Below are 16452 nucleotides of genomic sequence, written 5' to 3'. Positions count from 1 at the left end.
ATGACCAGTCTGTGGGCTTATCTGCAGTGGCTATGAAACCATCCGTTTCTTCACCTCTAACTGCTGCTGGACTTTCTCATTGCCAGAACTGTCGCCTTACTGCCAGCTGGGGTAATGGCACTCCCTGCTGCCTCATTGCAAGCAATATCAGTACTGCATGTAGGCTGCTCTCTTGTGGGCCCAGTGTCACTCACCTAATTCCAATCAACTATATCTTTATTTGCCTCGTCTTTTACTTGACTGCCTTCCTTAATTTTACCCGCTGCCACTTTGGCAGATTTACTGTTGGCAGCACAATTACAAATTTTTCAAATCTCAGTCTCTGGTACTCCTGCTTCATGCTTATCAGTTAGCATATAGATGCCTACGTAGGTATCAGTTGCCCTGAAGGACCTGATACCTTCTCCATCTACACTGTCAACTGTGCTTCCTATCGATCCAAGTAGGTGTCGGCCATTACAATTACTCTGCCGCATCCTGATTTGATACTGCAGGAACATACGGTAGCTCGGCTGGAAGTCAACATTGAGCAAAAATGGGATCAGGATGACAACTGTGGAAAACATACAGAGACTTTCTTCAGGTTGGTCACCAGGATGAAAGGGGAGCTAACTTTTGTGTCAACTCGTAATGAAGTATTACCACAGCAAGACACAGATGTTGAAGATGTGCACCATCAGTAGGAGTATTGCAGGCCTTCTCATGACCTCCATTCTCTACCTCCGCTTTGGCATAGAACTGTTAACCATCTCAAATTTTTTAGGTATTAGTCACAATTTAAAATTCATAATCCTGTACATGATAAAAGACAAGCCAACACGCGCTTCGCAATGCTATTGATTATTCAGGGAAGCTATGCATCATGTCCAAATTTCATATGACTTTTTCTGAAGCATGATCTCATAGGGAGACATTTGTATGACAACATTCTTCATGGATGCTAAATGGAATTCTTAATGAACAGCAAAGTTTTGAGTGGGACACATTCTGAGGCTTAGTAATGTTTAATAGTCCTTTCTTAATAACACACCTTATCTAGCCAGACTGGATGCTGTCCATCCTGGATTCTTCCCTTGCTGGACAAAAAGAACTTGGAGAATGGAATCTAAAAAGGAAAAGCATATTCAAATTATTTTTCATTAGCAAGAGGAATGTGAACATCATAGGACAGTTTAGACAACTATCTTTAAACTATGTGGACTTGAGGGATCAGATTTTAGATCACAGAGCACAATTAGCTAGCAGTGCAGATTGGTATGTGCGTGAATGTGGATAAGTGAATAAACAGCAAACGATATTCACAGTAAAACTCTGAATGGTAGTCGTTATACTCACTGGATGTGACCCAAGGTGGAGCATTGAAGGATAATTTGCACATCAAGAGATGATGTTTAGGAAACGGGTCCATAGGAACTAAAGGCTCCTCCACTTCAGTGTGCGCTGCTTCCCACAAATGGCAATCCTTTGCGCTTAGCTTGTACTTAAAGCACAAAGATGGGGTTGGTGGTTTGGTTTATCCAAAAAAGGCAGCAGGTTATGTATTCCTGCTACAAGTGTTACTTAAGGGGTACGTTGTACTCACTAAAGGTGATGTATCTGGGCTCACAAGTCACATAGTATTGCTGCCATTACAACGGTTCAATTTTCCTTCTTTTTTTGTTAGCATACTGTGCTTAAATTGCTAAATAACGTTTTTAAAGTGCAGCGGCCAGAGTTCATTTTTTTTTTTAGGCACCTGTCTGGTGATGCCAAATCTCATACACAAGGGCTGCCATGCCTAATTATACATAATGCATTCCTCAACCACCCTACCCTAGCTGTGTCTTTATTTTATTCTTGCAGGGTCTTCTTCATCCTCGTTTTCTCGCCTTATTGCCGCTTCCAATCTTAATCTTCTTTGCTCATGCTGTGGGGCAAAGCCTGAAGACGACAAATAAACCCACCCTGCCCAAAAAAAAGAGTGCTAGGGCCCACCACCTCTAAACACCAGAAAAATTTAAGTGATGCCCAGATGCATGAGAGATATCTGATTTATTGTCAGCACAGTAATGTATCATGTAGGCCATGTATGAGGGACGATTCTGGTCACAGCTACTGGGCCCTTTCTTGACAGTAATCAACAGGACTTGTCAAACGGCATATTTGGAAGGGTTTATTTAATTTCGGCTAAATGTCATTTTATTCAAATTAAATGTCAGGCGGTTTGCCTAACCCGTGTGACTTCCAGTGGATTTGTACTACATGAAGTTGTAATCCATAGTTTTCCTAATCTCTGCTACAGTGTGGTTGGGACAATATTGGTCCTTTCGAGTTATTGTCATCCAAGGAATGCTAGGTCTTGCTTCTTGTTGACTATACTACAAAGTGGGTGGTGACTCTTTGTGCGAGTGCGGTGAATGCTAGTGTGGAGATGGAGTTCCTCAAGGATTGGTTTGCATGTTCAGATATCCCTGGTGCGATCATTAAGGATGATGGGGTACAGTTCACTTTTTCCGAAATGAAGGAATTTTGGTGTGCATTGTCCTTTCAGCATTACAAAACAGCCATTTTTACGCCCCAGGCAAATGGTCTTATCAAGAGGTTGATCAAGTCGTGTGTCCATGGTTTGGGGTACAGGAAGGTGAAGCATCCATGAGCAGGACGCGAAGGGGGGGGGGAACCAAGTTGTTGCAAGACAGGAGGGAAAGGTATCATGGCAAGTACAAGACTGGGTATGATGAGAGAAATTGTGTGAAGGTTATGAAGTGGAGGGTTGGTAACTAAGGTTTGGCGAAGAAGCCAGGGTTTGTTAAGAATGGTTGGTCTAACTTTATTGGGACTTTCAAAATAAAGGAAGAGAGGAAGAATGTTATGTTAGTCAAATCTGGAGATGTGTGGAGTATGTCCCGTCTTGTTAGTGTGGAAGCTAATGTGAGCGATGGGGACATATGAGAATGGATAATCCCAACTTGGCTACAACTTCAGTAGCCAAGGGTGACCAGGTGGGAAGGAGTACCATGAGACCAGTATGGTGGAAAAACAATGTGGTTTGTGGGAGTGCATGAGCAAACCCAACTCTGCACATTTCCGTGCATGTCAACCAATGCTTCTGTCACTAAGCAAGGATTTAGTATATCCTTAGGTAGTCTGTTTTTATTCCTGGATAATTTTGCATGCTTTTGAGTTCCAATTTTTTATTTTCATTCTGTTTTTTTCTTTATTTTAATTGTTGCTTTTTGGAGAGGGAGATGTGTTTTGGTTAAGGATTTCTTTAGTGCTGGTCAGCGTTGTGCCTTGCCACAGCAGTATGGGATCTAAAATGTTATTACATCAGCATGCTGAATCTGTGCCTTGGAGAGAGATTCGAGCTGGTGCCTGTATTGATGGTGGTGTGGTCCCACTTTTTCTGATCTACTTCAATAGACCTGTTGAATAAACCTACGAGCCATGTACTCCTTTCTACAGTTCACCACAACACCAATACTGAGTGCAAGTCACTGGAAAGAGCTGCAGTGCAGTTGTTCCAACTGACCGAGTATCCAGGCGGTGAGCTGGAGTGTAACAAGTGTTGACAGTTCTCGTTATAGGTGGTGCTGGTTGTCTTTGAAGACTTATAATATGTCCATCGGGAATATCCAAAAACAAATGCCTGGCAGGAGTAAATCATTTTACTGCTGATTAATTTAATGTCATGCTTGCATACCATTATGTTGTAGTATACCCAAAGAAAGGGTCTGGGAGTGGAAGGATCAAAATCAGTTTGCCTGGAACATTTGGGAATGCCTACCAACCCGTTTGCAACCATTCAAATTCTCCCCTGATCCGTTTCCTCCCTGGAAATGCTTGGAAATTTACTGTAGCAAAGGGCTGGAACAACTCCACATCTAGAGAAGGAAGGTGAATGAAAACACCTGAATTTCATGTGGACTGAGGGAAAATGGAATTCTCTACATGGAGAGAAAAAAGAAGTCTGCATTGGTAAATGGCCTTCATTTCCCCAAGTGCAGTCGTACCTTACATATAGTTCTGCACTGGGGAAGATGCACAATGAACAGGTTTCAATACCTACAACTATGAAGATTTTTCAATATCCAAAAGTTGTACATTTGCACCAGTTCAGTTGTAAATGTTCAAATTGTTTTGGAAATCGGACCACATAGATTTGTAGACAGATTTATATTTTGCGGATCGCTGTAATGTGATGTGGAAGTGTACTAGGAACATTGTAGAGGGTCCTTTGTTAAGTGATGTAAAAGAGAGAGGAGGTCCAAATAGTAGGCTTTTACAATAATCTATCGTGCTGAAGACTAATGACAAAATAAGTGTCTTGACAGTGTAGAAAGAAAAGTTTGAAACACTTGACTTATGTTAGAACATGAAATCCTGTGGCTGAGGTTCTAGTGGTTAACTTTTGGATGTTCATTTAGAATCTAATTGGGTGCCACTTCGGCCAGTGAAATTTAGGGTCAGGGTGTATTGAGGGTGAACAAGAAACAGAACCTCCTACTTGACTCCTCCCAATCCGGATACTGCAGTAACCACAGCACAGAGAAAGCACCCAGCACGTCCACCAACCAAATTCTAACTCTACACAACCGGGGAGAGACTGCAGATTTGATCCTCTTCGACCTCATGGCAGCCTTCAATATGTTCTCCCACCACACACTCGTCCCAAGGCTGCACAACCTAGGCATCCAAGGAGCCTCTCTCGGATGGATCGCCGCTTTCCTTACTGGAAGAACGCACAAAGTTTGTCTTCCCCCTTTCACCTCCGAATCCAAGGAAATCAGCTGAGGTGTACCCCAAGGATCCTCGCTCAGCCCCACCCTCTACAACTATTATATGTAGGGCCAGAGGAATTATACAATTCTGTTGTTGTGGCAAATTTTGCCTAGTTCTAGATTTGTCACATTTTCTACATAATCCATCATCTGCCACATAATTTGCAGATTAAAAAAAAAAACAAATAGTTTCTAGCTAAAACGGTTCAAAAGTTGCTGCGCAGTGACAGGCCCTTTACAAAGCGGGACTGGTCACTTTTCTGTTGCCTATTGCTATATTTGGGTGTTAAACTAGCACTGAGGTGCAACCATTGCCCAGGCAGAATTACCAAGTTTAACAATGATGAAATAATACTATCACAACATGTGCTGCATTATGTCTCATAATTAAGCCTTTTCTTGCTGCATAATTCACTCAATCCTGCTGCATAATTTGGCCCTCTTCTGCCATTTAATTTTAGTAGCCCTGCTTATATGACACCTCTGGCCACCATCTCCAAAACCATTGGACTCAACGCCATATCTTATGCTGACGACACACAACTCATCTTCTCTCTCTTCAAAGACACCACCAATACAAAGACCAAAGACTGGATGTAGGACAACTGCCTGAAGCCCAATACAAACAAGACAGAGGTACTGTTTTTCAGAAGCAAAAGCTCCCTATGGGATGCATCCTGGTGGCCCTCAGAACCTGGACCTACTCCTACTCCTACACCCACTGACCACACTACAAACCTAGGGATTATTCTGGACATCAAGATAACAATGATGAGTCAGATCAACTCCATCTCCTCCCTCATCATCTGCATGCTTCGTAAGATATTAAAATGGCTACCCCAAAGCTGAAGAGGCACCATCATGCATGCCCTCATCTCCAGCCAACTGGACTATGGCTGCGCTAGTCTATGCAGGGATTGCAACTCACCTCCTCCAACTACAGACCATACAAAATAACACAACCAGACTCGTCCTGGATCCCCCCTAGACAAATCAACATCACCCCCACCACAGGGAACTACATTGGCTCCCTGAAACAGAAGATTCCAGTTAAAGCTCCTGACCCATGCATACAAGACCCTACACAACTGCGGACCCACCGACTTGAAACACCGCCTGTACTTCCATCAGACCACCAGACACCTTGCTCCGCCTCCCTTTCTCTAATTCTCAACCCCCCCCCCCCAATCAGACGAAGCAGATTTAGAGGTTGCTCCTTCTCCTACCTAGCAGCGAAGGCCTGGAGCGAACTACCCTTTCTTCTACAGACCACCCGATCCCTTTCAGATTTCCAAAAGTCCCTGAAGACCTGGCTATTCAGCTAATCAACCAGACTCTGCCAGTGTCTAACTACCCTCATGGGTGAAAAGAACTCCACAAAGCTGACTGAATGAGAAGAGGGATAAGATTTCAATCACTAGCTCTGCACTAGTACCCCATTATACCCACCCAAACACTCACTAAATGAGTAAGAGTTGGTGGCTTTTTGGTCAATAAACCAGACAGTTCAACTTGGCTTTTGTTGTCACTCTTAAGGTCTGCAGCAGTTTGGTACTACTGCAGAAGGTGGTGTCTTGCATCTTTGGCCCTCAGAGTGACAGCAAACATTTCTAATAAGACTTTCTAAAAGCCTTAACAGGTGGGCCGCCACACCTTGAGACCAAGATATATTCTGCATATTCCGATTTACCGTGGAAACATTGGTCCAACTTTTTAGACCAATAACTTAGCTTGTATTGTTTTGTAAAACAGATACACAGGATCTGTTGGCTTTATAGAAGGCAAGTCAAACCAAATAAATGGAACTATGCTGTAATTATATTTTTGTATCGCAAGAAATACTGTACCCTGACATCTTCCCAATAGGGTCCACCTCGGGTGAACAGAAAGTAGTTGTACAGATCACTCTTCTGATGTGAGAAATACATCTCTGTTGCAAGGTTGATCATCCAAGGGCGGCCGTCCCCACGTACACGTAGCACAAGAGTGTTGAAGTTAGACCAATCGTGGTGCTTCTTACGATCAAAAGCCCCCTAGCAGGAAATAAAATATTCAATTCTGTTTAATCTTCCGGAATTGTATTTTTTTCTTAAACAAGAGTTACTCTTAGTACCTAACTGAACATAAAAGTTTTGCATACCCACTAAACTTCACAATTTGAAAAAATATTCCTAAAAATAAAATGTAAACAAAATAAAGAGACAACACAGCAGTATAAAATCCTACTTTAACTCAAATTTGAAAGATTAAGAGACCCAGTGGTCTGGACTGGGTTGGAGTGGAGCTGGAAGTATATTATGTGAGAGAACATGATTCTGCCGAGCGGTACCTTACCCAAAACTCCCACTTAGGCCATATTTCAACCAATGCCCTTTTCAAGCAGATACTCTGAAACAGCATCTCGGTTAAGAAAAGCTATATAATTGTACAATTCAACATTTTCCCCAATGCAAGTGGAGGGCCTGCAGCTTAACAAATTGAGAAGGTAGGCTGATAACACAATTTCATACGGACTCAATTAGTAAAAATGTTTCAAGTAAGAAATACAATTGCCTAGTAAACATTTGCTTTGCATGCCAATTAACCTCTGAAGTCTGACAAAATTATTTCAATGGACACCTTGAAATCATGAAAAGCGGGATACAATATATACGAGGACACAGTTTTGGTACGTCTGGTTACATAAAAGGTAACTCTGAGGGGAAAAAGATTTGCTATCCAAAGCCCTGACATCTGAAACTCTTTTGAATGAAAGCAAACATAACACGGCAGACAACTGTTTTAGAGGAAGAAACTCGGCCAAGGAAAGATAAAGTCTACCACCTTTACCTCCCACAGAACTGAATATTTTGGCAGTGGAGGGATCTTTAGATTCATTGATTTCATGGCTCTGCAAACTAGGAAAGGTTTACCTACTGGCTCTCTTTTGACTAGGATGTGACCAGCAGAAATTGCAGATCAGTAAGAATTCACAGTCCTGTAATCTTTGCCTGCTACAAAAAGGGAAACCAAAAAGATGACAACCTCTACCAGAGGAGACACTATAGGATCAATCTCTTGTTCCACTCACCAGCTATCCCAGGCATATTTATAAACGGATTGAGTAGAAGGTGCCCAGGAGTCGTTGATAACGGACATTACCTCCTTCAAAAGGCCGGAGACATGCCAGGCTGACATAAAATCTTCCACACCATTAGTTGAAGGTGTCCTTGAAGGATCAGATTATGATGGCATCCCCGAGGATGCATAATCAGGGAGGCTTGTGGAAAATCTACAGACAGTTCCAGAAGTTGAGGGACCATATTTGGGATGGAATCTAGCTGTAAAAGCGGGGAACCTTCCGATTGAGGTGAGAAGCAAAAAGAACCACTTGTATTGGGCCACAGAGAAGAATTTTGCTGAAAATACTGGGATTCAGAGACTATTCGCTCCTGTCCAACACGTACCTGGAACCCCAATACCCTACTGAGTTTGAAAGACCTGGAAGGTATTCAGCTTGAAGGAAAATTATCTTGTCAAGACAATGCCAAATTTCTTTTGAAAAATCTGGAAACACTGTGGATCTGACACCCCCTCGCTTGTTTACATATTCGACAATAGAAACGTTGCCCATTCTGAGAAGAATACGGCAGTTTATTTGCAACTTGGTTAGACTTTTTACAGAAAAAGTCCCTGCGAGGATTTCTAAGCAATTTTTGAGCAATTGAGTTTCTTCAAGCCACCATTTTCCTCCTGTGCTAGTCTCTCCTCACTTTTCTCCCCAACCAGAGCTGCTTGTATCCGATACAAACATGATATATGGAGCCTAGACAAAAATTAATTTTCCATTTCAGGCAGAGCCACCACTCCAACTACTCCTTTAAAAATGTGGAAAGGGAGACTAATAGTGAGTAAGGGGAGGCCTTTGCGTATATGATGTGTCTTGAGACATTGAAGAGCTTGGTAATAAAGAGGAGCTGGGAAGTTTGCCTGTTTGGATGAGAACAACCCCACTATCCTTGCTAACCTTCTGAGGGAAATCATGTTTAGTTCGACAACCGATCAAATTTCCTCTTTTATCAACGTTATTGTCTCCTGCTTTCTCTCAGACTATCATGAACTCGAGAAACTGAATTGGTTGAGAGGAAAACAATACAGATTTCTTTTGGTTTATCACAAAACCAAATCTGTGAAGAGAAATTGCCCAATGGACCGGAGTCCGTAATAATCGTTGGGAATATGCAATCAGCAACATATCATCTAAATAAACTATTAGTCTGACCCCAAGTGATCTCAGAAGTGTCACCACTGGTTTCAGGATCTTTGTGAAGCACTGTGGGGTCAAGGAAAGGTCGAAGGGTAGAGATTTGAATTGGAACCTTCAGTTTTTGCCATAGGAAATGCAGAAAACATCAGTGTGAATGATGAATTGGTACTGAAAGATAAGCATCTATGACATCTATTTTGGCTAAACAATTCCCAGCCTTTAAGGAATCTCCCAGCCAAAGTACTCCTTCCATCTTAAAGGGTCTGTATAGAATGAAACTGTTCAGTAGTTTTAAATGTATAACTGTCCAAAAGCCTTTGTATGCTTTTTACACTAGAAAGAGATTGCCAGGAAATCCTTGGGAATGTAAAGAAGTTTTCTCTATGGCTCCCTTGAGTAACAAGTCTTGAATTTCTTGTGTTATTGATTGTCTGTCTAAGACAGGAGTACCATTGGTCAAGGAAGAAGTAACTAAAGAGGTTAAGAATACAATTCTATCTAGTAACCCAGGATAGACTGAAGAATCCACTGATGCGACGTGATTAACGTCCAATTGCGAAGAAAGAGGGCAAGTCTGCCACCCAACCTTCTTGGGGAAAAAAAGGATTTTAAAATTATTTGACCAACCATTATTGCACAGGAACGTCCTCTGCCACACTGAAATCTTCCTCAAACTTTTTTCTTTGTGGAGGAAAGAATGGAGCCTATCCAGACTGGTCACTGAAGTCAGGCGTGTGAACACCTCTGGGGGCATAAAAGGAAGGCTTGAAAGAGTTCTGTTGAGAGACTCTGGGAGACTGAGCTTAACCTAAACAGGATCTTGCAAAAACACTTGGTGCAAAAACCTTCCTTAGATTTTGCCGACGCTCATCGAGAGATGTAAAAATCTGGACGTATTTAGAAATATCTTCCACAAAGTGATAACCAAACGGCTGCCCCACAACTTCTGCCAAAAACTCCTTCTCTGCCATCTTCGCTAGTTTCTGGTCTATTCTCATAGGCAGAGTCTTTCTTCTCACAGAAATAGAGTTGGTATGGATTAATAAATATATAGCACGTGGACTGCATCTTTTAAGGATAGTACAATTCAGAAGGGGTCTGTGGCAATCTGCCCCTAATTTATTTCCGTTTGCCTTGTCCCTTATCCTCCTGATCTAATAAACAACAAAAGCTGAACCTAAGGAGGATGGAGTCCATTCAAATGATCTCGGGTAAGTAATAACATCTGGATCAAAATAAGGAATACCAAGGAAATCCAGAAGTGCTGTACCCTAGAGGACAGATAAGGTGCATCTATCTGCATCTATCTGAGGTAACTACAAGACATAATCGTCATCATCAGTATCTCTCCGATGACCCCGAGGGGAAGAGATGGAGTCTGTATCAGATTGTGCTATCTGTAAATGATCATTCCCTCTCTGACATCTTAGGCAAGGTGCCCCCATAAAGGGAACCTTTTCAAATTCTTAGAAGGAACCGCAACAATATCCTGAGACACCTCTGCTTTTTTTTTGGGAGGGGCATTAACTTCAGCATTTTTAAAATGAGGAGCACTACTTTGAAAGGTACGAGCCTCCTCGAGGACATGGAGGCAAAATGTTTCAAAAGCTTATTAAAAGATTACAATATAGCCAGACTAATAGCCTCATGGTTTGCACTGAAGCATAAACAGTTGATTGGACCACCTCTCACAGTAATGTGTCTCTCACAGAAAGACTCCTGCTCAGTGTGTGCCGTTCCTGACCGTCCACGCCAATGGAGGGATCAGAGTACATACGCGCTGAACCCACAGGAGGTTTTGAGAAAGCATTTTTAGGCCTCTCTTCTCTGTACCCGCTATGATATACCGGTTTCTGCAAACCTTATAACAATTATCAAAGAATAAGTTATTTATCCTTTTTTTTTATGATGGTATAATCAATATCTTTTTTTAAACTTTAATTTACTTTGCCCTAACAGTTTGAACCCATACCTAAACAACCAACAGATTCTTCCACTGCTTTTCCTCATAAGGCAGAGAACAAAAACAAATAAATAAGGACTCCTGTAGCAACTACTTTGCTTTAAGAGTGACCGCCTTAATAAAACACCTTTCTGCAGAAAAGAACCTATGAGTGCAACGCTTCATGTACTGCCTCTCAGCTGAGTAAAGAGAAGAAACAGACGGATGCACTTACGGACCTCACTCGTGTCAAAATGACAGCGGGCTCCTCACGTGCCAATCAAAACGAGCATGTGCAATGCAATTGGTCTCGCATTTACGCGTGTTTAAGTTATTGGTATTGTAAAGGACAATGTCTTTTATTTATGTTTTAAAAACAAAAATAAAAGGCATTGTTCTTTGCAATGTCAATAGCTCAAACACGCGTAAATGCGAGACCTGTTGCATTGCAAATGCTCGTTTAGGTAAAAGTGCCTGCCTTTCACCACAACAGAACCAAGCCTCGTGTGATGTGCCTGGCTCTAGCCCCGCCTGTGCCCCTCATGCAGAAGAAAACAGCAAATTAATTAAATAACCAAGCACGGTTGATAAATAAACAAACAAGTGTGGCCGCTAAAGTGCGGATTGCGCTGCAAATAACAAATAAATAAACAAAATAGTGCTCTTAGCCAGGATAAAGCAGACGGTGTAGCTTGACCAGTAAAAGGTGCAGTCCTTATGGGCGGTAACAAATGGAGACAAGGCGGTAGGTACCAAGGAGAGACTAAAAAACCTATTTACCAATTTGAAGCCAGCATTTAAGAAGGACAATGAAACAAAGCTAATGACAAATATGGGCGGAGAGTGGACGAGGCCTCCACAGCATACCAAAACCCATTGCCACATCTCTCACCACCCTGTTCAATGCTATGTTCGAATCAGGGCACTGCCCCAAAGCATGAAGTTAGCTTCGATACTTCTGCTGCTAAAGAAATACAATTTGGACCCTTTTGACCCTAATATTTTCTGACCTATCTCGCGTCTTCCACTGCCAGCAAAATTGATAGAGAAATCAATGAATCTGCAGATCAGTGCCTTTCTACGTGAAAACCATACTCTAGATCCCACTCAATATGGTTTCAGAGAAGGGTACCGAGTCTGCCCTCATACAATCCACTGAAGAAATCAGGGAAGCACTGGATCAGGGAGGCAAGGCCACGTTAATTAAGTTGGATCTCTCTGCGGCCTTCGATACGATCCATCACAATCTGCTGATGGATTGTCTGTCGGCATGTGGGGTCCAGGTTAAAGCGTGGAGGCTACTGAAATCTTTCCTGACTGACAGATCACAAATTGTGTCACTGGGTAAATTCTACTCCAAACTGTTTTCCCTGCCATGTGTAGTGCCGCAGGGGTCTTCTCAAAGCCCTACACTTCTTAATGTTTAGGTTTCATCAGCCTGATTAGTGCCTTTGGCTTTTGCCTCACCTCGTATTCGGATGACACGCAAATTGTTGTGTCTCTGCTACCAGGACAGGAATCTGGAAAAGGTAAAAGGTTCCATGATTGTGTGGAAGCAGTCGGTGGGGACATGAATGGCACAAAATTGCCTGATGCTCAATTCGAGCAAAACTGAGGTCATGCTGTTTGGAAACAATGCCAACTTTTGGATCCCTAACTGGGGGCCAGAAAAACTGGGTATCCTTCCCAAACCCACCAGGAAGGTAAAAAACCTGGGAGTCATTGTTGATGACAAGCTTAACTTTGGCAAACAAATTAATGTTGTTGCATCTGCCACCTCTCACTCACTCAGAATTGTCAAGAAAGTACTGCCCTTTCTGCCATCTGACAATCAGCGGACAGTTGTTACAGCACTCATCCTATCAAGGATAGACTACTGCAACGTTCTTTACCTAAACATACAAGAACGCTTTTCGAACAAACGGCAAATGTTGCAAGATGCGGCAGCTAGATTGCTCACTGGCACATCTAAATTCGCTCCAATCACCAAGGAAATCAAACGTCTTCACTGGTTTCCAATTAAGAAACGGGTGCGTTTTAAATACATATGCACCGTTTAAGGCCCTGCATGGAACAGGGCCAGACTATCTGCAGCGGCAGTTCCAATGGTATATGCCCAAAAGAACTCTTCGCTCCTTAGGAGCCAAACTGGTAAAGGTACCCCCACTAAAAAAGCCACGTGGGAGAGAGAAGCTTTATTGCGTCCGCTGCAAAGGCCTAGAATGATCTTTCCTTCCATCTTAGAAATGCCACTGATCTTCTGTCTTTCAGGAAGGGACTAAAAACCTGGCTTTTCAACATGTAGATCTCCACAACGCTCAATGCCCAGAGGATAGTAGCTAGCGCCTGGACACCCTCGGGTAACTGCTGCGCTTTATAAATGCATACAACATAACATGCCCTACTACAGCACGCCTCGCAGAGCGAGGAGCGCATGCGCACTGCTGCTAGACTCGACCTAAAAACGCGTGCAACATTTGTGAAGTGTGGATGGGTGAATGAAGCAGTGGCAGCACCTGCCAGCAGGGCTGCTGTAGATTGCTGAAACAGAACCTGCTCATCTGCAGGGCTGTCTCTGGAAGAAAAGACCCTACGCTACTGGCTACAAATCTACATGAGATGTGAAACCTGCAAACAAGAAACAAACTACATATACTGGAAACTACTTCAAGTGAAACTACTTCAAAACCAAGGAAAAGAACGCCCATCCGAGCCCAACCAGTGTCTTCAACCATCTGGACAGCCTGCCCTGGGCGCTTCATATTCCTTTCCACTACATATTACATCAACAACACTACGAGAAAACATGGCAAGGCACAGCTTATGGGAGAACAACATGCCATAACATAAGATTGCAGAGCATAGCTAAATATATCCTAAGAGCACCGCACAGCTCCTCTTACTGTAGCATAACAACTCACAGCGTAACATGACAAAGCATAGCGTAACACACACGAGTAGCAGCCTCTAGGCGCTTCCCTTACCTGCAAGCCCGGGTAAGCTGGTCCGGAGCGCCTCACTTGCAAGGAATGAGGTATACGAGTGAGAGTTATCTAAAGAGTGCAGGGCACAGAGCGTCTTGTTGGCGCTGGCGCAGGAGGGCGCTTAGAGCTCATCGACAGCACATGCTCTGACTGTGTCCAGGCCCGAGGAAGTATTTATAGGTTTGGGAAGACAAGGGCTTGCGCAGCTCCTAGAATCCGGCTTACTTGGCAAGTGTCATTAAGGTCCGAGGAGAACAGGAGATACGCTCGCATCCGAGGGAGGGCCCGGCCTGCAGTGTGTAAGAGGAGCAGGAAGGGGCTGGAAGGGCGGGTGGTCTGAGGAGGGTGGACATGGGACTGGCAAAAGTGTGGGAACGAAACCAAATCCTCCTCCCCTGAAGCCCCCCTGAGAAGGGCAGGAAACCACATACATACTGTGGCAGGACGGTGAGCCACAGTGAGAAGTACCGAGGACGTTTCAGAATCAGGCTAGCAAACAACACCAATGGCGCGAGCCGCGAAACTATAAAACCAGTTACAATGCTATATGTCTCGCAATTGCGAGTTTTTAACCTCTGGCATTGTAAAAAAGAAAGACCGCGGTGTCTCTGAAGCAGGCACCGCACTCCGAATTAAAGTAAAAAAAAAAAAAAAAAAAAAACACAGACTTTAAACTGAGCGCGGTGTCCCTAATCGGACAACATCCACATACAACAAAACCAAAAAATACAGCCAACATTGTCAATAAACTAAATAGTGCTCACCCACTAGATAAAGCATGCCGTGTAACGAGCCAAGTAAAATGTCCAGTCCTTATGGTCGGTAACAAATGGAGACAGGGCGGTACCATGGCGGGACTAACAAGCCTCATAATGAATCGGAAGCCAGCGTTTACCAAGGACAATGACACCAGCCAATGAAAAATATTGGAGGAGAGTGGGCAGGGCTTCCACAACACTTTCACCACATACCCTACTACAGCATGCGTTGCAGAGCGAGCAGTGCATGCACGCTGCCCCTAGGCTTGACCTAAAAACAGGTCCGGGCAAAAAGATTGGAAGTACAAAGATGCAGCAACTAAATACACAAATTAAGCCTTTCAAATAAAATAGGGACAGCGAATTTCCACAAGCACTTCGAAGGCGGTTCAAGGGTTTGCCTGTATAGCCTTAAATTAGAAATCATAAGTGTAAGGCCATAGTTTAAAACAGCAACTCCAGGAAGGCATGCGTACTGTTTATGAGAGCTTGTCATGTCTGCTCTTCATGCATGCTCCCATCATCTAGAATGTTTAAAAAGCCTGAGGCAACCGCCAAGCTTCCAATATTCATCTTGGAGGAAGGAGAAAGACATTCTGCTGTCCACTGGACTTGGCTACATCAGCTCCAACAGTCTAGCCAGTGACCTGGCTTGAGCTACACCTACATAAGAGATGAGCATATACACCTTAGGCAGCAAAGACAATCAGACTCCCCTAACCTTGCATCCTCTGTGCTGCTGGCATGGACTATTTGTTTTGGAATACAGCAAACAAGGAGGATTTGTCTCCCTTCTCCCTCCTCCATAGGTCTGGTGCTACCTTTGATTGGTTAGTTGAATTGGATTAACTGCCTCCATACATCAACGTAAGCGGTCCACTGCGGTACATCCAGTGTTCCCCTTGTTCAACCTTGGAGAGCTGCACTCCCATTCAGAGGAAGAGGACCCTAGCAAAGAATCGTGCTCTGGTTGTATGATTGAAGCACAAATGGTTTTACCATGTGGCCTCTACCACGTAGCTCAACCATGAATGCGCCTTAACCATGCATGCCTTTACCATGGAAGTTCGTGGTATAGGTATGAATGGTAAAGGTGTATGTGTGGCTAAGGTTGTCATTACTGCACCACTCCCCAACCCGACCACCCCTGCCCCAGTGTGGTCCCTTAAACTACCCCAACCTTTTCCCTGCCTTAAAGCCTACCAGACCCCCCCCCGCCCCCCAACACCAAAAACTACCCCAACTGCCCATTCCCCTCCCACTACCCCAACGCCTAAAACCCTGCACCCTAACTTACACTACCTGACCCCCTCCCTCTCTGCGATGTCACTTAAACTACCCCAACCCCTTCCACTGCCCTAAAACCTACCACGACCCGCCCATCCTAAAAACTACCCCAACTGCCCATTCCACCCCCACTACCCTAAGGCCTAAAACCCTACACCAACCCCGCCCTGTCCCTTAAACTACCCGAACCCCTTCCACTGCCCTAAAACATACAAAATCCCCCACCCTAAAATCAAGCCCAACTACCCATCCCCCTCCCACTACCCTAAGGCCTAAAACCCTACACTAACCCAGCGCTGTCCCTTAAACTACTCCAACCCCTTTCACTACCCTAAAACCTACTCCAACCACCTCCAGTCCTTAAAAACAAAAAAAACACAAAACTGCGGCGTCTTCCTCCTTCCATCAGCCAGACCATGCACTGACTAAACCACACACATGCGTGGTTAAGGCAAGCATGGTAGAGCTTGTGTAG

General features: G+C 43.7%; 1 protein-coding gene across 2 annotated transcripts in view; it reads right to left on the bottom strand.

The window, feature by feature from the left end:
* The window catches only part of NDUFAF1 (NADH:ubiquinone oxidoreductase complex assembly factor 1), a 50049-nt gene that overhangs the window by 9845 nt on the left and 23752 nt on the right, over positions 1 to 16452 (bottom strand). For both annotated transcript variants that reach the window (XM_085627116.1, XM_085627117.1), the window contains exons 3-4: positions 6608 to 6793; positions 1031 to 1105 (exon numbers count right to left, since the gene is read on the bottom strand). In XM_085627116.1, coding sequence (XP_085483242.1) covers positions 1031 to 1105; positions 6608 to 6793 — 261 coding nt within the window. The remainder of the gene's footprint in view (positions 1 to 1030; positions 1106 to 6607; positions 6794 to 16452) is intronic.

Source organism: Triturus cristatus, chromosome 9, assembly GCF_964204655.1.
Source record: "Triturus cristatus chromosome 9, aTriCri1.1, whole genome shotgun sequence".
Lineage (NCBI taxonomy): Eukaryota > Metazoa > Chordata > Amphibia > Caudata > Salamandridae > Triturus > Triturus cristatus.
This window is presented reverse-complemented; position numbering and strand designations above follow the sequence as displayed.